Raw genomic sequence first — 21,695 nt, 5'->3', positions numbered from 1 at the left:
CGGTTTATTTTAGGTTAGTATATGGGTTTTCCGACAACGGTTCGAGGAGCAGAATGTGGGCTTTCTTAGTGTTCTGGTCTTTCAGTCGACTGACAGGCAGCTGAACAGAGTCCACAGTGAGGTCAGGCGATGGCGGGATGGGAGTCGGCCACTGTAATAGATCCCTCCGCAGGTTTGATTCCGGTGATTGTAGCGTTAAAATACCCCCCCCCCCCCAACGGAGTTTGAGCCATTCCTGGTGTTCATTGTGCAAGCAGAGGGAGTTCCATGAAAACCCACTTTGTTTCTTCCAGTCAGCTTGGGTTGATTGTGTTTGTGCCCCCCCCCCCCCCCCCGAAAAATAGTCGAGATTGTCAATTGTTTTTTTCTGCTCTAGAGTCAGGTGTGTGTCGATTGTGACAATTCATAAGTGCAACAGAGATTAACATTTTAAAAAAAACGACGGGATAAAAACAAAACATTGAAAGCGTTCTAAAAGCTAAATCCTATTGCACAATTAAAAAGGACACAAAAAAAATCGATACACTGGCAAAATAAAATTGGTATTGCATACAAATAAAGATGAGAGCAGTTTGTTCCGTCTTTTAAGACAGTCGATGCTTTTTACCGAGCACGCTCCCGAAACACCGCTCGATGCAGCGAACGAGAGCGCTGAAAGTGTTGATTGTTTTGTCGTCGCCTTTTATTTTTCAATTAATTTTTTCAGTTTAGAGACCACTTATTGTCGTGGTCGCAACAGACGGGACTTTTCTAAACACTGATTTTAGTCGGTTCAAAGTGCACACAGAAACAAAGGAATCAGGACGAAACGTGGTAGAAAAAACAATAAACGGACAAAAGGAGAGATTCATAAAACGCGTAAACAGAAGCGGATGAGAGTGCTGCATAGCTGGATTCCATTTAAAGCAATGCCATCATCAGAAAGACACAGGAGTGAGACGGACCTAATTAATGTCCACGATCAGACTCAGACTGATTGTTCACGAGACGCTCCGGAGCTTCCTCCTGCTGATTGAGAGCAGGGCGCTCAGCAGACACAAACCAAACGCTCTCTGGTTGTTGTTGTTGTTATTATTATTATATTTTTTTTTTCAGTCTTGTCAGAGAGCCCGCGTTTCACACGTGCGTGTCGCTGGGCTCGCTGGCCAAGCTGCCCCCCCGCAGGTAGATGGCCGAACTGGACTTGGGCCGGCTCTGGCTGTGCACCTGGCCGCGGGACGACCCGTTGTTGTTGTTGTTGACCTCCGGCCCCCTGGCGTCCGTGGAGATGACCCACGTGGTGGGCCGCCACTTCTTCAGGGAATACGGCGTCTTGACGCGCTTCTTGATCTTCTCGCCGCCCGGCCCCAAGGCCCCCTCCGGCTGGACCAAGCCCTCCCCTGGAAGACAGGAAGGGGACACTGATCAGTCCCTGGAGCTTTCTACATGAAAACATATTCAATACCTGTGTGTTTAGCGTTTCTATTCATTTAAAGGGACCTCCGGGCAATTCAGTATTACACTTTAATCAAGTTGGAGAAATGTCATCAAAATAAAAAAAAGGTGGACGCAGCAGATATCCTGACCTTTTAGTTGATCCTACATTTCCCACAATGCAACCTGTCATTAGTGTAGCGTCATTAGTTGGTAAATGCCCAATTCTTTCTAACTCCTAGCCCCAGTATGTAACTCTGTTGTCTCCACTCCCAAGATGAGATAAATCCGATGACATCACTATGTTATGATGACATCATGGTTTATTGTCACAGGCCACATGACGGGCAAACTGCTCTCCGCGTGTACATCGATGTATTCAACAATTTATAATAATCTAATGTAATGCACCTAAATAAATAGTCAGTCACCTCGTGAGGCCAGGTCCTGGGTGGTGAAGGACAGGTCCAGGGAGTTGGGTCTCTCAGGCCGGCGGGCTCTGGGCTGCCTGAGCAGGGCCTCCCCTCTCATGGTGGCCGGAGCGTCCCGCTGGGGGGCGGCGCCACCGGACCCCGAGCTCTCTCCAGGGGGCCCCGTGGTCTCCCTGCTCCCTCCCTCCCCGCTCCCCCCCTCCTCCCCCCCGTCGCTCTCTCCTCCGCTCTCCCCGTCCCCCCTGCCGTGGCCAGTGTTGCTGTTGTTGTTGTTCGTGTTGGGCCGGGCCGAGCGGAGGGCCGCGACGCTCGGCGCCGCCTCCCTCGGGTCGGGCTGCTCCCGCTCGCGGCTCAGGAGCGGCTCGTGCTCGTCGGGGCTGGCTGTGATGACGCCGAGGCTCAGGCGGCCATTTCCGGACCCGCTCTGAGTTACGCCGGACCCTCCAAAACCCGTCGCCCCGCCTGCGACCATGGCCGAGACCCCGGCGCTGGCGTGACCGTTAGCGGCGCCGTTGGCGTGCACGTCGCGCAGAGCGGGTGTGTTGTTTGTGCTCGCGCCCCGATGAGCCTCCGCCGCTGCGTTGGTGCCCGTCACAGCACCAATGTTCATCTTTGAGCCCTCCACCTGCCGCAGGTTGGACTTCCCCGAGCGTCCGAACTTGAACCTGAGTGAGGACGACGACTCCTTCTTGGTGGGCTTGGTGCGCAGGGGCAGACTGGACGGCCTCTTGGGCAAGTTCTGCTGCTTGGGCAGGGGGAAGATGGCGGCGGGCATCGGGGCGGCCGGCTCCGACGTGCCCGCGGCCTCACTCGCCATCTTGATGAGCGGGTAGAGGAGGCTGGAGCTACCAGGGCTCAGGGGATCCGGGGAGCAGAACTGCTTCTGCGAGTGCTCCATCAGGTTCTCGTCCGAGCTCTCCTTCAGGTTCTTGTCGACCTCCTTCGGGTCAAGCTTGGTGGTTTCCAGGTCCTCCTGGGTCAGGTGGAGGCAGACGGGGACCGTGGCGGACCCTGTGGTGCCCTCGGAGTCGGAGATGATAGTGGTGGTGGTGGTGGTGGAGGCTGAGGGGCTGCCTCTGAACCCCGCGCTGGTGCTGCTGCCCTCCGGGCTGGGCAGACGGGCGTTGGCTTGCTGCTGGCGCTCCTGATTGATGGAGTTCCTGTTCCTCTCTCCGGTCCCGGCCCCGGCGCGACCGCTCACCGAGCCGGTGGTGTCGGCCTGCGCGTTCTTGGCAACGCCCTCGTTCTCCTCGATGTAAGTGGACGTCTGGTCTGTGTACGGGCCCGACTTCGGCGTCATGCGATTTCTGGCGGGACACACGGAGAGGCAAAAAAAAAAAAAAAACACACGTCAAGGACGACATTTGAAATGAGCAGCGCGACGATAGAGGTCTTCCTGCGTTCACGCATACCTCTCGTTGTGCAGCGTGGTGGACATGGGGTTGAGCGTAGGGCTGACCGACTTGGAGCGGTCCCATATGAGGAGCAGCTCCGCCAGACGCTCCTCGGCACACTGGGCCGTGAGTCGGGCCTCTGCGTCCTGGTCCCAACAGTCCTCCATCGTCTCTTTCAGAGAGCGGACCGCCTGGAGGAGAAGACACGGTTTTGATATTCAACAATACGAGCAATATGAACACTCGCTAGAGAAACATCGCCTGGATTCTGGATTCTGGAATACACACACAGTTCTCCGAGAAGGTCATTTCACACACACCAACGTACCAAACTGTTCTCTTTCCAGGCCTCTGGGAATTTGGGCCGCTGCTTCTCCCTGGACACCAGGACCTGCATGTCCTCAAACGTGGGGTGGTTCCCTGCCTCCGCCTGGAAGGCCATCTGGTACTCTGGCACCGACTCTCCTGGAGGTAAGGGGCGAGGAAGGACGCGTCTTACATATTTTTCACGGGGCAGAAATATTCATTATGGTTGTGCATTTCGCCATCTGCTTCCCAGATAAGATGAATGCGTATTTAATGGCTTTGTGCGGTCTGCAGCGTGGGAGGAGCTTGTGCTGTTGGTGAAGACGATGGAAGGAAAAATTAAAAAAACTACAAGCATGTGTGTCCGTGTCTCACCAGGGAAGAGGTCAGTGCATCTCATGAAGCTCTCCCAGTAGATCAGGCCCAGGGAGTACATGTCCACCTGCTTCAGCGCCGACTCGCAGTCCCTCAGGTTCACCGCCCCCTCCAGGACCTCCGGGGCCATGTAGCGGATCGTCCCCACCTGGCAGACGGAGTGAAAAGCAGGGTGAGTCACGGCGAAAAGAGGCGAGACGGGGAAGACGTAGATCCTAAAGCTGCCGAACGCTCACCTCGCTTATGGCGGTGTTCTCCTCCTCGCCGTTACGTGCCGGTTTGTGCCCCGTCAGCTTCATGGACAGGCCGAAATCGATGATGACGCACGTGCCGTCGGCCTTGACGAGGACGTTCCGGCTGTTCAGGTCCCTGTGGGAGACCGCCGGCTTGTACAGGTCTTGATGGGAGATGGCAAAGAGAGGATGAGGAGAAGACAAAATGGAATGGGGCTAATTTATCTTTCATTAAAACGTGTAAACCGGCACAGCGCTCCCAAAAAAGCGCTTCAAAAGACGGGCATGTTTTTTTTGGTGGTATTTGCAAACAGCCAGCAAATCCCTTCACACAGCTTTCCATTCCACTCATTGCTCATTGTTCGCCGCAGCAAGCTGCGCTGTCGACAGACAGCTAAAACCCTTTAATCTAATCTACAACAATGGGATTAAGACCCGATCACAGTGGCCTCTCCGCCTGCAGTGTGTTGCCGTCCAGCAGAGGGCGCAGTGAGGGGCCGGCTGGAAGTCCCGGCTGGAAGTCCCGGCAGTTACCACAGTTATCTGCTGGAGAAGGGGGAGGGATGGGGGAGGGAAGGGGGAGGGAAGGGGGAGGGATGGGGGCGGGATGGCGACTGTACCGAAGCCCGAGGGATTCTCGCTGTTTCGCAACCGCGCACAAGCGCTTCCGTCGCTCCTCCGCTGTGCTGACTTGCAGAAAAGTTGTCACGCGCTCGCACAAACAGAATCCCTTCTACTGCTCTCCTTATCTGCGCCGATGAAGAGGGAGGAGGTGCATTCTCGCGGCTCAAAGGCGTAGTTCAATTGTCACTTCTGCCTCCTGAGACTGATTTATTAATTTTTTTGTTTTACACTCTCTAGCTTGAGGCCACTCTATAAATAACCTTGGCTGGGCCGTGCACACCGTGTGTACGTGCGTCAAAATGCAGGGATGCAGAGCGCTCCAAGCCAAACAGAGCCACGTGGAGCTGCAGGGTGCGGGTTGTAAGAGGGCTCAACACACACACACACAGACACACACACACTAAAGCCTTTTGAAAATTATCTAAACTAACAGGGCTACATACACTGAAAGCTTTCCCGTTTTCCACCACGATTCTTCGGATGTGTTTCAGGAACAGCCTTGGAGCTTGAGTAAACTGTGAGCAGTTATGTAATTAACTGTGACGTGTGTGTGTGTGTGTGTGTGTGTGTGTGTGTGTGTGTGTGTGTGTGTGTGTGTGTGTGTGTGTGTGTGGCCTCCAGCTCACCTCCTTTGAAGAGCTCCGTGTGCAGGTAAGCCAGGCCGCGGGTGACGGAGTGAGCGAGCCGGCAGCTGTTGACCCAGTCGTTGGTTTGAACGCCCAGGTAGCGACTCAGAGAGCCCTAGAGGAGGGGGGGGGGGGGGGGGGGGGGGGGTGTAATACAGAGGAAAACAACGGATAAGAAGAGGGGGTAAAAACTAAATTATAAAAATGCTGTTTGCCACTTGAAACAGCGTGATTTGAAAGGTGGAGGAGTTAATAAAATGTATGAATGTAGCTCAGAGGGCACCAGTAGAGGGGCGACTGTCTAGCTAGCTCAGCGGAACCTTTTTTTTCCTCAAGGATCCCTAAACTGATACACATTTGGCGACGGACCCCCATTTGACATGATCTTGCTTCACGGACCTCCATCTAAAAATTATTTTGGTTGTTAGATTTGATTAACGGATGTTTTGATGTCGTTTTTCTGTTGTTGAAACAAAACCGAAGCGTAAACGTGTGACATTCCATTGAAAATTAATTTGTTATTTTAAAATCTTGCCCCGAATAAACCGTTTGCTCAAACCAGATCCTGTAACAAGCATTACAACCTTGTGCTTTCACCTCCCCTTGGAGATTCACAACAAAACTAAATGTAAGAATATTTTATCACCACCCAATAATGGCCTTGCAGAGCCATGAGATATTTGCAAGCGGAAAGGAATTCTGATTAAAGAATCCGGTGTAAATGCGACGATTATGAGGAATATGGAGACACCAGACAGGATTCTGTACATGATTCATTTCCTTCCTCAATCATCTCCGTCAGCCTTGATGAATCCATGATCGGCCCCGACACACACACACACACACACACGCACACACCTTTCCTCTCAACAATCAATCACAAAGGCAATGCCCACATCCGCTGCTGAAGAAAATCACATTAAATCGGTTCGTTTTAATGAGATCATCATTTATTTGGATGCATTATGTGTCTCGGTCTCCTGTCCTGGCCTGCACCGCGTTTCCATGACAATGCGCATTAGCGCAATGGTCGCGATGCACAATAGGCTCCGTTCATAGGCTGACTCGGGGTCAGCTGACTTGTGATTATGATGCTTCAGGCTTGGACAGCAAATTGATTGGGTATAAAGTAAAGAACATTTATGGTGGAGTTCCTGTCTTGATGTTGAACACACACACACACACACACACACACACACACACACACACTCGACCCCCCCACACACGACTCACATGTGGGTAGTATTCCATGACCAGCAGGTACTCCGTGCGTCCCTCTGGGCCCGTCCGCTCGTCGGCGGCCACAAAGCGGGCGATGTTGTCGTGCTCCAGCAGCGGCAGCCGGTAGATGGAGCACTCGTTGAGGAAGTTCTGCCGGTTGGCGGCGGTGAACACCTTCACGGCCACAGGCCCCTCGTCCAGAGAGCCGCCGTAGACGGCGCCGTATCTACCGCGTCCGATCAGCTGGTGGGGATATGTATTTATGGATCTTTATTTCTCTCGTCTGACAAAAAAAAACTGTGTGAATGAAATAATTGTTTTGTTTGTGCCGTTTACAGAAAGTTTACATTGGATGACAAATACAAAGACGCTAAAAAAAAATAATAAAAAAAATAAAAAACAACGCACAAGGAGCAGCCGCGCAAATAAAGACAGACAGACAGAAGGCAGATTGTAAAAAAACAAAGTTAAAGGCCAACAGCGGGTCAAACGGTTAGAAATGGCCTCAAGTCAGTACCACATCTTCTAATTAGTGTCCTGAATTAGCAGGAACACACTGTGGCATTGAGGTCTAAACATTCTGCCTGAGAAAGGACTACCGGTAAACATATTTATCTCTGGCTATAAAGTATAAAGCAGGAGACTATTTTGTCTTTGAAAGACTCTTCCCCCCCCCCCCCCCCCCGCAATGAGTTAGACGTGAAAGAACGAGTGCCTGCATTTGATAAGGCACAAGGACAGCGCTCTGAATTCAACTCCTGCCTGAAGAGATAGCGCGCTCTCTCTCTCGCTCGGCTCTGAAATCCACTGAATAGATGTCGAAAGAGAGAGAGAAGAGAAAACAAACATTTCTCCCAGTTGGATAACAAACTTGCAGAGACTTGAAACCTGCTTGAGACAGAGCTCTCAGTCTTTGGTTCTGGTTTGGACAGTTATGTAGGTTTACCAGAAGTCTACTAAACAAGTCAACTTTGACTTGGTTTCCCACGGGACAAGAACAGCGGTTTCCTGGGTGAAAGTCTTTTTACCCAACCACCAGTAATCTTCCTATCAGCTTCCACCAGCCGAATAAGCTCGTGAGCAGCATTGAAATTGCCTCGTGTTCCTTTTGGGAATGCGTGTTTCAAATGGAGAAATCATGATATTCTGAGAAAAGTTTAATTGGGCTAAAGTTACATCCGTCATCGCTCCGTCTCCTCCGCTCGCCTTTTAATCCCTTCGCCCTGCTTATGTCATTGTGTCTGAATATCATCCAGACGCCATTGACTTCCTATCACAATATGAGCTCTCCCACATCAGGTTGTCGGGATCCTGTGTCAGTGCAAGTCTTAAAAAAAGAAGAAGAAAAAAAAATCCTATTTTTGTGCGACCTGAATGCGTCCTGCCGTGATCGGATGATAAAAGGTCACATTGGAAACGACAAAACGTAACCGTAGACCGTATTTTGGCCTCTATGCCGTTGGTTTCTCTTCCTAACTCTTGTTCCCACACACACACACACACACACACGCGTCAGCATGGCGCTGTAACGTTGGAGCCCGATTAGACACAAAGATGGAGGTAGAGCGGCGAACAGAGAACACAATGTGGGCGCGTACCTCCAGCAGTTTGAGATTATCTAGATCCAGAGAGCTCTCAGAGCAGGCGGCCTCCATCATATTCAGGTTGTGAAGGCCTTGCTTACCATCTCCTGTTCACACACACACACACACACACACACACAGAGTTCAGGAAATGTGAAAAACATGGGGACGCATTCAAAGAAGAGATCATGTCTGATTCATTTTCATAAAACGTATTAAAATTCTCCAGAGGAAAAAAGAAGCCTTTAAACAGCCTTGAATGGTTCCCATGGTAACTCACTGCGCATCATGCGGTAAGCGAAGAAGGCTGCGACGACAACCACGGCCAGCACGGAGACGGTTGCCAGGGCGATGATTATTGTCTCTTCGTGGCGCAGTGGGCGGTCTACAAGGAGAGAGGGGGGACGACACACAGACATCAAAAACAGAAAGTACACGTTAAAGTGTAACACCTGTGTGTGGGAACCTTTGATTAGTGAGGGGGGCCGTGTGCAACAGCTGAGTGACCAGTTTATTAGGTGCACCTGTACAATGGATGCAATCCAGTGTGTTAGATCCGGGGGTTTTCCTTGGCCCGATACGGGGCTACTTATTGACTCAGCTCTCCATTAAAAGATTGGCAAGCTGGTGTTCTTGCGAGGAACTCGCCTGGCTCTGCTAACCACCGTTACTCCTGACGTCTTCCCTGCTTCCTCCGGTAAACACGCACTCGGCCGAGGGGCCACCCTGGCCCCGGGCGCACCTACCTGTCGCGTCAGTTATGGTAGCTTCCTCTTTTGGATCCGTGCTCCGTGCTCTCTCTCCATTTCAGTACTTTCACACTCACACAGTCTGCACTTTTACTCAGATACACCTATCATTATTATCATCAGGTTGACATTTGTTAAAATCCCTTTATATTTGTTATGTAATACCTGCTTGCTTTAAAATAATTATTTGATTTCATCTGTTAACTCTTAATTCTACGCTTTGTGTCCCTTTAACCTAATTTACAGGCCTACCGAACTCAACTCTTTTTGACAAGTGCAACAGACCGGAAGGTGTGCACACAATATGTTGTCAAGTTCTTTTGTTTTTCCTTCCCAAACACAGGCCTACATGCACACAAACGTTGAAATGTCTCGGGTACGCGAGCGTGTGCAAGCTGCATCGGACCATAAGCACCACAACAACCTGAACACGCCGCTAGTCTGCTGCAGAAACACACTCTGCATCCATTACAGCCGCCGACACACGCGCTGACACCCGCTTTATCAACAATTGATGACTCGGAGAGCCTGAGGGCGGCTTCGACTGACGCGGCAGCATGAACGCGTGGGGGTTGGCCCAAAGAATCGCTTTCAAGTCTACATTTTAAAAAAGGTGCAATGTGTGAGATGTGTCCAGAATCTCAGTTTAAAACATTAAAAAAAAAAATAAGTAGCTCAAATTAACTCAGCTGCAGCATAAAAGTAATGCAATAATAATTATAATCTGATTCCAGAACATATTCTGTATTTTAAGTATATTTTGACGTGAACACTGGACTTGCTTTACTGAGGTAAAACATCTTCTACTTCTCACACCCTCCAGCCCCGAGCGACGTCATCCGAGCTTCTTGGCTTACGATCACTACTTCTAATAAAACTGGCACGAATCTGCCCAGACATGTCAGGAGTTGACAGAGCAGAAACAAAGACCGGATTTAAAGTTACAACACAAAAGCAATCAATCAATCAAACCGTCTTCCGACGCTAAATGTGACACGTTTTCCCTCGACTTCCTGCTGCCGTTGTCTCGTCATCGGCGGGGACACGCCCGCAGACGGAGCAGACGCCGTGTAATCCGAGGAATGCGGAGAGACGACATAGACGAGAGAGAGCGTGCGTTTGTGTTTATGTGTGGGCAGGAGAGACGATGAGCCGCAGCCATCAACCCGCCCCCTCATCCTGCCACACACATTGCTTTCATTCACAGCTGAACAAGTAACAACACATGTGTTCGCTTTGTTCGACACCTTACTGAGCTGTGAGGGCTGTATGACGGAGCAGAGGGGGAGGAAGAGAGAGAGAGTAGGTGTTTCAGGGCCGTGTGGGCCTCGATTCGTGTTTCTCCCGTTCTTCTCCGCGTGAGTCATATTTCCTTCATTCTTTTCCCCTTCGCCCGATTGCGTAAGACATGACTGCCTCGGCTGTGACCTCTCTAAAGATTGACCCCTGAGTCACTTCAGCCGCATAAAAAGGGACAGCGTGAAGAAGCATTAAGACTAGAAAGGCATCCTTTGGCTACAAGTTAAAGGGAACGGACTACAGCACCATTGGATTGGGTTGATGGTTGCAGGTGTGCGTGAATGATCTTACAGGGGGTTTGCGCCGTGGTGGGACTGGGCGGTGGGAAGTCCTCTGTGAAGTTGACGTTGCACATGTCGCTGCCGCAGCAGCAGAAGTGGTACGTCCCGTTCTGGATCTGTGGTGGGAAGTTGGTCACCACGCAGCGGTCGTCTCGGCAGCCCTGGTGGTCGCCCAGGTGAGTCCAGCAGCCTGGCAGAGAGAGAGAGGTGACGGGTTATGATTCTCTAAAAAAACCAATAGAAGTGTGAAAGAAAACTCGCATTTTAAACCTCTAGTCGTACCTTGTTTGACCAGCCGCACTTCGCCCGGAAGACTTTTCTCCCACAGGCCGAAGCAGTGGCTGCCCTTGACACATCGGATGGTGGTGTTCTCCGGGGAGACGCGGCCTTCGCCCGCCGCCACTCGATCCACCTCCCACTGCTGCTGCTGGTCGGTGAAGGCGCACTCCCTCTCCTCGCCCTGCGCCGCTGCGGGGAGACAAGAGCAGTTGGATCCAAGTGGGACAGAACTTTCGAGCGAAACACAGCCGAGCTCTGCTGGGTTGCAACAAAGCGAATGAAAGAGAGTTCAAATTCCAAAAAGGCAGTTTGTGTTCATGAGCAAGTGTGGTAAGGAGAACGATAAAGGCGACGCAACAGCTTCATTAACTCATGCCATGTCTCCATGCCATGTCTCATTGCACTGAAGCAACAACGCTTTGAATATGCGCGTTCATTTCTAATCACACAGCATCTTTCTATAAAGGAGTCTGAAAGGAGAATTCACAACTAAAGAACGGCCGTCGGGCTTTGTGAGAGGCAGCAGTCTTTACAGGGAAGGATCATCAACAGAAATACCTATTTAATCATATGTTATGCAAACACACGCAGACGCTCAGAGAAAAAGAAGAACCCGAGGACCAGCCTTATAGAAAATATAATCAAAAACAGCAAGACGACCGTGAACACGGTGCAATGAAAAAGAAATGAGATGGATGTTGAGCCAATGTCTGACTTAGGGCTGCAACTAACGATTATTTTAATAATCGATTCATCGGGTGATTATTTTTTCGATTAATCGGATAAAGAAAATCTAAAAAGCATTCATTTCCAACCCTTTATTCAAAAACAGAACTGATCTTCAGAAAGTGCACAAACAGGTTGCTGCTTGAACATCCCTGAGCTGTTAAAGTAACAATTAAAAAACAAAAAAAACAAATGGACTAACACAAAAAACATACATGTGAACAAAAATATGTATATTTTAGTTTTAAGGGACCTGAGCTGTCAAAACAATAAATAATTTATAAAAAATAAAGAAAAATACAAATCAGAAAACAGGATTTGTTTGAACGTCAGAACTTGTTCTCTACACTACACGCACACACTGAATCATCACGTGGTGCTCCCGTGCCATATCATGTCGCTTTTGCATATCTTGCAATGAACACACTTTTTCAATTTATTAAGTGTGAAACGCTCCCACACCTTGGACCACTTAGGTCGTACTGATTTCTCTGCCTCCGCCATGTTTCAGAACAACGTTACGGGTCCGATGCTCTTTCCTCTGTTGTAAATTGTTTACTTTTATTGTGAAGAGCATGAAAACGGAAGTGCTGTTACTGTGAAGAGACAGGAAGTAGGATGATACGTGCTTATTCACGGCAACAATGATAAGGATAAGTGAAAAGCTAACGTACATGTCGGGTGCAAGAGTCTGTTCACTGTAAGTTGTTAAACTGCAGTTTTCAGGAAGGAAAGTGTTCCGTTCAAAACCAGACGTGTCTTGGTCGTCATCAGAAGCTCCACTTCACAACAACTGCTGTGCTCCGCTCTGTTTTTCCTTTTTTTTTCTCCCTCAAACATCTCCGTGATTTATTGAGTGGCGTAATAATCGCGCGACAACGAATAGATAATGAAATTTGATAATGGATAATGAAAACTATTTCAACAATCGACTATTCGTTGTTGCAGCCCTAGTCTGACTGTGTGTTTGTGTACACAGCCTGCGTTTCGGGTCATTTCAGATGAGGGAAACACAACGTGAAAGTTTGTTTCCCTCACTCCCAGTTCCTCCCTTTCCTTCATCCGGAAAGGGGGGGTGGTGGTGGTGGGGGGGGGGGGGTGGAGTGTTGTGGAGGGGGGAGGGTGACTGTGCCCTGCCGAAGGTCAAGCTAGCCTGTGTGGGCAGAGGGTGATGCGATGGAGCGGTGGCTCGGCCGGGCACGGCGCCAGCTTCCCTCCTCCGATAAAGCTATCAACCCCGGGCCTACTGTGGGCCTCGGCTGCCCTCGACCCGTGGGCCTTTGCTGCCTACTGTTCAGTGGGACTGACTTTGCCTCCGGAGGGGAGCGCGCTGTGTGCATGCAGAGTGGTAAAAGAGTTCAAACTACAGATTAAGTATGTGGAGGAATTTTCTTTTTTTTTGACGAGAAAACGACGGCACCGCCAGGGTTAGATTCATGCAATAAACAATTATCATACGTCTTATCTTGTACTGCACATGTTCTCACAAAGGCAATGAAAAAAATATGTGTGGGGATTGTTTACAGCAAAGTCAAAGGCTTTAACAATATTATCTGGGTTTTCAAAGTGTGGTTAAGAGGGACAACGCACTTTCCTCGACTGTGACACTCAATCTCTTGTAGAAGCCTCAACAATGAGCGTTTCTACCTCAGCTACACGCTTCCTTTCTAATTATCCAGACCCAGAAGTGGAGGAGAGAGGGGCTGTGGAGGTGAGGAACATAAAGGAACAATTGGAGGAAGTGCAGAGCCGGAGACAACACCCAAAGACAGCCAGACACACGGACTGACCTTGCACGCCAGGATCGGAGAACAGAACAGAAGTAACTCCCGTCTTTCTCCCAAAGCTGGCTAGATACTGTATGCCGACATGAATTATTAATACTTTCACTACAATTCAAGGCTATGAAATGAAAAACCCCGAAATGATACTTGGTCTACGAAGAGGCTCTTGGGCATGAAGAAAACTGAAACCGCAGATAAAAGGCTTATCGTCTTGAGTTCTAGCTAGAAATTGATTTGGGGTTTTCATTCAAGTGCGATTGATATTTGTTCCCTTCATTGCCACGAGGACAAACGGTTGATTTTCATAAATTTGTGTTGTATTAATACAAAGCAATGCCTCCGTATAAACACAACTAATTATGTAAATCACGTACCCTGATGATAATAGCTAATTGGTTCATTGCCTACATACAAGTGTGCACAGGCTGCTTCTTTACGGTAATTACCATTTCCCCCAGATCTTTAAACAAAAAGGGGCTCAGAAATATATGTATTGGATTTAGTAGCTGAAAACAACGCCGTCCCATTGTCCAGGGGCTGACAGTGATGCGTTCAGGGGACACACGCTATTTTCTTTTCCTGATAATGCTACATTGCTAGCAACAAATCTGTGTCCGCAGATGGAGAGCTCGTTAACTAGCTAGCTGTTAGCAGCCGGTAAGCAGCGCACGGCTGCCGTCGAATTCCATTATGATGCGTTCAGGCTCTATTCAATTAAGATTGATGACTAACTAGCAGGCAAACTCTAACGTGTTGTCATGATGTGTTCAAATGTAATCTTGTAAAATGTGGTTTTTGGGGAGAAACTTGTTTGATGTTTTCACAGCAATATAAAATAGATATAGGCAGTTGCAACCGGGCCTTGCTCATTTGCAGTCTGAGCCACGGCAGCACTGCTGTCGTCACGTTTCATTCGTTTGTCTGCCACTCCGCTCGTTGGCCGTTCGACAAAAAAAAAATGCCGTCTCTCTTGCGAGCGTTTCTGGTTGGATGCCAATCTCTTGTGTTTATCTCTGATTGGCCGTGGTGGGCCTCCGTCCCTGGTTCTGCTCCACGGAGCTGGCTGTGCGATCTTGGCTTCCGCTGCAGGATTTTGGATTGTGGGTCAGAGTCTGCAGGCAAGGCCAGTGAAGCGAAGCAGATGAGAGAGGGACAGAGAGGGGGGAGAGAGAGGGTAGTCATATCAAAAGGCTTCGGAGTAGTTTTCTGCTCCGAGCCTGTTCATTGGATGATGGCGGGCACTGCTGAGTGTTTACCCATGGCCCAGTTATTTGCTAATCTCTCCCCCCCTGTAAACCTCCTCCCCCAATTGGCCTTGGGTGCACTCTCCCACCCCCAGTCTTCCCCCTTCCCCTCAGCCCTCGCTGCTAAAAAACAACAGCGATCTAATCTGGCTCTCTCCTTCCTCGCTGCCAAGGCCCATCGGAGAGACGCGAGACACGGCGGTCCAAGACTTGATTAAAAGTCACCGAGTGTTTTCTCTCCCCGCGACGGGTTCCGAGTTCACGTCCAAGAGTGGAGGCAGGAACACGGGAGGGAGGGGGGGGGGGGGGAGATGAAACGTGCCCAGTGCACACGCCATCTCCCCTGCAGACACGCGTGCACACAGCCACCGAACGAGCCGTGCTCTCTTGTGATGGGGGAGAACTGGCACCACGTTGCCATGTAGAGACGTTTACTTTTGCCAACCAGCCTTAAATATCGTGGTGCAAAGCGGCACGCACGTGGCGGCCGTCAGAGGCACGTGGCAGCCCTAATCGTACCTGCTGCTTGTGTTCGGGTGCGCGCTTGTTTCTGAGGTCGGATGGACAGCTCTTGGTAGTCTTTGCTGACATCCCCAATTTTCAAAGTCTCCCGGTTGAGTTTAAAGACGTGTGTGGGGGGCTGAGTGGGCTTTAATCTGTCCCATCTGTTGCCACGGGACCCCCCCCCCCCCCCTCAAAAACACCAACACTCAGTCTGGGTCTGTCTGAGTCTGGTACAGTTCTGCTAATCCTGGGGTTTACACTGCCCCTCAAAGCTTAGAGGCCTCCATTATTGACCATGATGCATTTATCCCAAATATACACCCTCCCCTCCTTTTATACCTTAACTTTCCCGAATATGTGATGAAAACAGATGACAGAGCGAGGTTGTGTTTACCATCACACCACAGGGGGGTGGGGGCATAATCTCAGATTATTTATGCGCAAGCAAAAGTTTGGTTTCGGGCTGCGTCTCAATTTGGTCTTTGTTTATGACGTCTCTTCCTCGTTGACTCAATGAACAGCCGCTGCTACATACTAGCTTGACAAGCTGCAGCCTGCGGTTGTCTGGTATGACGGGGCTTCACCTGTTCTGTGAGAGCAGACAGGTGCTGTGAGCTAACACCTCCTATTGTCCGTATGAGGAAACTCAATACATTTCCGTTAGCGATAGCTCCGCAGTGACCGTGCTGTCCACTGGCTGCTGACAGCTGACGTTGACTCGCTTTCCTCCTGTCGATTTCGACACAGATTCATTGTTCACCATGTAGCATTATCAGGGAAGAAACAGCCCATCCGGATTTTAGAGATTGTTAATCTCAAGCCCTACCAGTACCTATGGAACCTGCGGTGCTGTAAGAAAAAAATGTTGACCCCTAAAACTAAATATCACCTTGCATCTGTTATTCACTGTAGAAATTCAGACTCTTTATCCTGCTGCATAATATGTTGAAGCACCCTGACTAAAACCTGAATGAAAGCTTCTTACCATGAAAATACATAAGCAAAGAAAAAAAACTAACCAAACAGCTCATCCATACTCTGAGCAACATTTTTTGCGCGCTCCAGACTTATTGTCTCTGCCGGTTAAGGAAAGAAGGCTTTCGTGTTAATCATAGGCTGTCACTATGAGTTACCATCTCAAGGCTGCACCTTTTGTCTTCTAAAACATCCACTAATTTCTCCGTTTTGCCAAAGCAGAAGCCCGGCTGAACACTGTCTTATTGTATCCCGCTTTGCTTTTTTGCCTCTGCTCACAACTCAAACCGAGGTACTAAGAGAGACGGACATTGATTTTTTTCCCCATCTAATAGAGTACAAGCCTCGCTGTATTAGAGACCAAGTGCCTCTCTTCTTCCCCTCCCATTTCCAGCATCGGTTGGTCTGGTTCTAGCTGCAGTTCGTGTCATTTTATCTCATGAAGAAAAGATGCGGACAGAGTGCAGAATATAGCCGAGCCAAAGTGGGTGCAGTGCTTTTATATCCTTCGCCGTCTGCGAATATATATCCTTGATTTCCTGTCTAAATTGCATTACACATCATTGTATTTCCGCTATTTCCGCTTCTACGCACCGGTTGCCTTTACAACTGATTTAAACATTTTGCGAGCTACTTCCACCTATTTACTGTCCCTGTGTTTACCTCCAGCACGGTGCGTCGTCCACATTCAGAACAGACCATCATGCACACGCAGCGGACTAGCTTGAGAGCTAAAGGTGATGCTGCTGGGTGGAGAGGGCCCCCGGGCTTTGGACTAAATCAATGCTGTTAATTGAAACACGCACGCACACACACACACAGCCAATTACTGTGCTGCTTTCTTACAGTCTACGGTTTGTATAAATGTACCATGTCGTGTACAATCAGTGTTGCAGCCCATAATACATGAAGGAGATTTCAGCTCTTCCGTTTCCTGCTTTTAAAATGTCTCCAAGGCAAATTCCTGAGCGTGTATTGTTCTTGGCATTTCAGCTATTCGGACTCATCCTCAGCTCGGTCCTCTTCATCTAACCTTGCCATTCAACTCACAGATTAAATGCCAGTTCTGACAATAGTCTGTATCTGGTTTACCAAATTAAACTCAAGCCATGAACTTCACTTTTACGCTGATGTGACCGCAGAGCCGAGAGACCCCGCCGTGGCCCCCAGCGAGGCCGGAGAGAAGCGGCCCGGTCGGTGGAACAGTGGGCCTGTCAACGCCACAGTGTGGTGCCGAGGACACACAGCCTCACAGCTTGGACAGGCGGAGCAAAGGACCAGTCCTGGTTTTGTGCTCCCGGTATAATACTTCTACTCTAATCCTCTTTAGACCCCCTCAAAAAAAAATGGGACGACAGTGGCCTGAATGTGGGCTGTCAGGAACTGAATGCCACTACTTAAAAACACCTGCAGGTCACGCCGCAGGTGAGCGTCTGCTCTGGATGCAAACGGGTTAAATGCGTGGAAGGGAAATGAATAACAATTTGAGAAACAGGTGAAAGACGGGACGATGGAAGTCCTATCAATGTCGGGAGCTCAGACTCGGAGGGAAAAGCTGTCGCCCTAATTAGTTTTGCACAGGGCAACGATTCTAATTTATTGTCTGTTTACATGGCACGCATGCACACGAGTATCCATCAATCGTCCTCGCACCGATTGTCGAGCGAATGCGTCAATCCTCTAATCGTTGCATCGCTCTTGTAGAAAAAAGGTTTGCTGAATGATACGATATGGATTGAAAATAATTGCACTCCTCTGTCGTCCCTCATCGTAACTCATCTTCTCAGTAAAAGCATCATGTCCCGCTCCATCCGCTGAATCACCCCGCGTCCTTCGCCTCACTCATCCACTCCACTATTTCTAGATTGTAAATTAGAAGCAGCAGGCTCTTTTCTCCTGTGTTTCTTCCATGTGTGAGCTCATGAATCAGAGGGTAGAAAAATATTGTCTGGACATTGGAACTTTAAACAATTACAGTCGTCGCTCGCCACTGTATTTAAGTGGAAAGACACTAGTCTGTTAGATGCAAATGTGATGCAAATAGAGTCTCTTCCCTATTTCAACACCAAACTCAGTAACCGTTCATTCAAATTCTGAGTCACACTTACATATTTCCCTCTACAACCACAATTACTCTTCTGATAATACACAGTCTATGAATGGATGGGGGAGCCTCAACAACAACAACAACACACACACACAATACATTATTAAGAAACTGTTTGTACACACATTCACACCCACGCACCCAACACCAGACGAGCAAACCCGGGCTGCAACACCACCTATTTTCAAACACACACACACACACTGCCAAAGCCTAAGCACCATGTTGAACTTCCATCACCTAAATTACCCATCTTGTAAAATACCTCCCCTGTCTTCCCACACATTCCACATACTCCCCCCCCCCTATCTCTCACATGAACTGTTCATCCATCTCTGTGCAGGCCGGGCTCCTATCTTATCATGCTCAAGGTCTCACAGAAGCCTGGCTTCAGCCCAAAAGCCTGAAACAGGGGCACAACTTGGCAGACGGGGACTGCGGTATGTTTCAGCAGTGTTTTTCCAGGCCTTTGTACACAGAATGATTAGGAGGGGAAAATAAAAGAGCCAGGGCAGATATCTAAGAAGATTCACTCCAAGATGGAGAGGGCAGTAGGGACAGACAGACACATATGGTGATTTAGGAGGAATATATACTGAGGACAATCTGCATGACAAATACAAAAATGATGGCACAACTGTAATTGCCCTAGTCAAAATATTATAATTTGAATAGAGGCTGAAGTATACATTATTCAAGCTACAAATACAGGCAGCAGCCCAAAAGGAAGGCATCAAATATTCATGAGAAGCACATTTACCTCTTTACAAAAAAAAATCAATTCCCTAATAAGCCACTTACCAGCCACAGATGTCAGGAGAATCGTCAGGCAAAACCCAAATTTAGCGAGTGATTTCATGGTGATTCGGCCCACAGCCATGACAGCTTACAGTCGACTTTGGTCTCTCAGGTGGAGCTCGTTCTTCTTCTTCTTCTTCTTCTTCTTCTCTGGTGCTCTTGTTCAGTAGATACCACCGTGCTGTCCTCACGTCAGCTCAATAACTTGAACAGAGTTCTCAGGCATGGGACACATTAATATATATATATATATATATATATATATGGGGCAACAAAAACAGTTGTTGTTGTTTTGGTCGTCTAAATAGCATTCACTGCCGATAAAAAGTTGGTCCCGTTATCGAGTCCCGCACAGACCGGACAGACACACCGAGCAGCTAACGCTTTTGGCGGATCTGCCGTCTACAACTAGCCAGCCAACGACGTCCATATCTGCTAGCTAACATGCTAGCTGCCTGGGGGGGCGACTGTCTGGTGCTAGAAAACTTGGGCAAAGAAGGTAAATATCGCAAAAATAACCGTCGTGCAACTAATTCGTGTAAGCACGGACCATTCTCAACTAAAAAACAAGTCAACCCGTTCGACACCACAGGCAGGAATTTGGCGTAAACGTTAGCCAATTAGCTCGGTTATGTTACAAGCAGACTGCTATAGACGCTAACCGATGTTAGCCTGAGAGCTAGCCAGTTAGTTCGTCCCGTCTCATTGCACGATCTCCGCTGAGAGGGGGACAAATCACAAGTCAACGGCGCCAACAGTGAGCTTCTCTGGTTTGCGATAGACGGAGATTATTACACCCATCCTGGCCGCCGATGGGACGAGGGATCGGATATATCTCGGTCTGATCTTCCCCGAGGCAGTCGGCGGCGTTTGGCATTGACGCTTTGGAGCTCCGCTGTGCAGACAGACCGGCGGGGGGAACGCCTCGTTTGCAGGCTTGTCTGGACCGCTCGTCTCCGGTATCAGGTTGCTGTGGGTTGGTGTTGGGGGTGGAGGACAGTCCTGCAGGAGGCGGGGTGATGCAGTGCCGCTGTGCCGCAGACTATGGATCCAACACCAAAACATGTGCTGCGTTCAGGTACTCCATCCAAGTCTCCGAGTTTTTCACTTCACTGTAGTAAACACTGTAAAGCTTGGCTCAGGTTGAGCTTGCATTTAAAAAAATCTGAAGCAATCTGAATGCAACCTGCAGGAAAAATGCTGTTTCAATATGCGCGCTATTACATCAGGTATTTTTCTGAGAGTGAGGCTACATTTCTAGTTATTTGTGAAAACATACCAATAGTCCTATAATAAATACACATTATAAAAGTATAACAACAATATATACTAGTTGTTGTTGTACTTTTTCCTCATGGCTATCCCTTTTATTTTAACGTTTGACCTCCTTAAAGTTACTATTTCTGATTGTTACTGAATGCATCAATAGTTACTGAACTATTAGTGTTACTTTACTGCCTCTGTGTGGTCACATAACTTTACACAGAGTTTAAGGCCTAAAGCACCAGACTGTACAGTCAAAACAATAATTATTCCAGCAGGTGGCAACGTTAGCCCATACCTACGGAGGAACAGTATTCGGGATTGTAGTTATATAACCTCAAAATAGTATTATGTGCAGCTCAAATTAGGGGAATTGCAATCTAATATTCCTAAATTTCTAACTATCAATTTATATATAACTAGCATATCTAGCAAGCTGAGAGTGTCCCTCAGACACAGTGTTGAAATAATGCTGTCATGTTATATAAAAGTATAAATGATGGATGAGTTAGTTTACAGCGCTGTCCCACGGAGGAAGGGGGCGTGCCAGTTGGCGCGAGAGACCTCCGCTGACGGGACAGATCGCAGCGAGCTTCGGATGTCGGCTGTTGACAAGGGCAGTCATCCTCTAGCCTCCTGGACTGCTGCTTCACCTGTACACGTGAGCGCGTAAATGTTATCAAGGGTACCGTAATAGCAGGATAAAACAGTGCGCCTTTACGCACGTCGAGACCGCCCGGAGCGAAGGGAACTTCGAACCTTCGCGTCGCCCCTTGGAACAGCAGCACCCCGACCGGTGGTCCCGCTCCTCTTCAGCGAACCTGGCCGTCTGATGAAAGGTGTGGCCGCGCCATGGCTTCTGCTCCACCCGAGGCGAGGAAGTTCACCCGGGGGCTCAACAAGCCGGGCACCGCCGCGGAGCTGAGGCAGAGCGTCTCCGAGGCTGTCAGGACGTCAGTGTTGATGGTAAGCGCGGGGAATGCACTCACATAAGACGGCAGCACGAAGCTGCTTGCATGGGGGTCTTTTTAACTTTAGTTATAAGTTGTATCACCTATTATATTCATCTGAGAATGGTGACATTTCTATAGCTATGCTGTCACTTGGTGCTAGGGTGTCTATTGTTACAACTTTCTCAAAGGGGTTGCCAGGTAACTGAAATATACACCTCCAGCTCTAAAGGAACACACACACACACACACCTGCACGTTTCTTTAGTTCATCCTGTCACCTGACCCCCCCAGGTGCACCTTGCAACCAGATAGGTCAGACAGGAACAGTAATGACTAAGGGAAAAATTGCCAAACACAGTTTTTATTCGACTGTATGTCAGGATGCACTCAGATGAACATTAGTCTGTCATGATGAGGATGATGATATTGTTATTGTGTAGGCATGACATCCTCCTCTACGTTAAAATGTAGTGTCCTCATCCTCAGGGACTTACCCCGACTAAGCCAGTGACTGTGCTCTTGTTGCG

The 21,695-nt window shown here is 48.9% G+C and overlaps 1 protein-coding gene across 1 annotated transcript; it reads right to left on the bottom strand.

Moving 5' to 3' along the window:
- Positions 1-393: 393 nt before the first annotated feature.
- LOC306797108 (bone morphogenetic protein receptor type-2-like) lies at positions 394-19,851 on the bottom strand. The gene is made up of 13 exons (XM_079296290.1): positions 18,956-19,851; positions 10,818-11,003; positions 10,546-10,725; positions 8,487-8,591; positions 8,222-8,313; positions 6,636-6,866; positions 5,403-5,517; positions 4,156-4,316; positions 3,920-4,067; positions 3,567-3,703; positions 3,257-3,429; positions 1,845-3,151; positions 394-1,379 (listed from the first exon to the last, which is right to left on the bottom strand). The coding sequence occupies exons 1-13, from the start codon at positions 19,032-19,034 to the stop codon at positions 1,117-1,119; spliced, it is 3,177 nt and encodes a 1,058-aa protein (XP_079152416.1). The 5' UTR covers positions 19,035-19,851; the 3' UTR covers positions 394-1,116.
- Between the last annotated feature and the right edge of the window lie 1,844 nt (positions 19,852-21,695).

The sequence above is a fragment of the Melanostigma gelatinosum genome (genome assembly GCF_949748355.1).
Source record: "Melanostigma gelatinosum genome assembly, chromosome: 24".
Classification (NCBI taxonomy): Eukaryota; Metazoa; Chordata; class Actinopteri; order Perciformes; family Zoarcidae; genus Melanostigma; species Melanostigma gelatinosum.
Note: the sequence above shows the minus strand (reverse complement) of the source record. Positions and strands in the feature narration are given on the sequence as shown.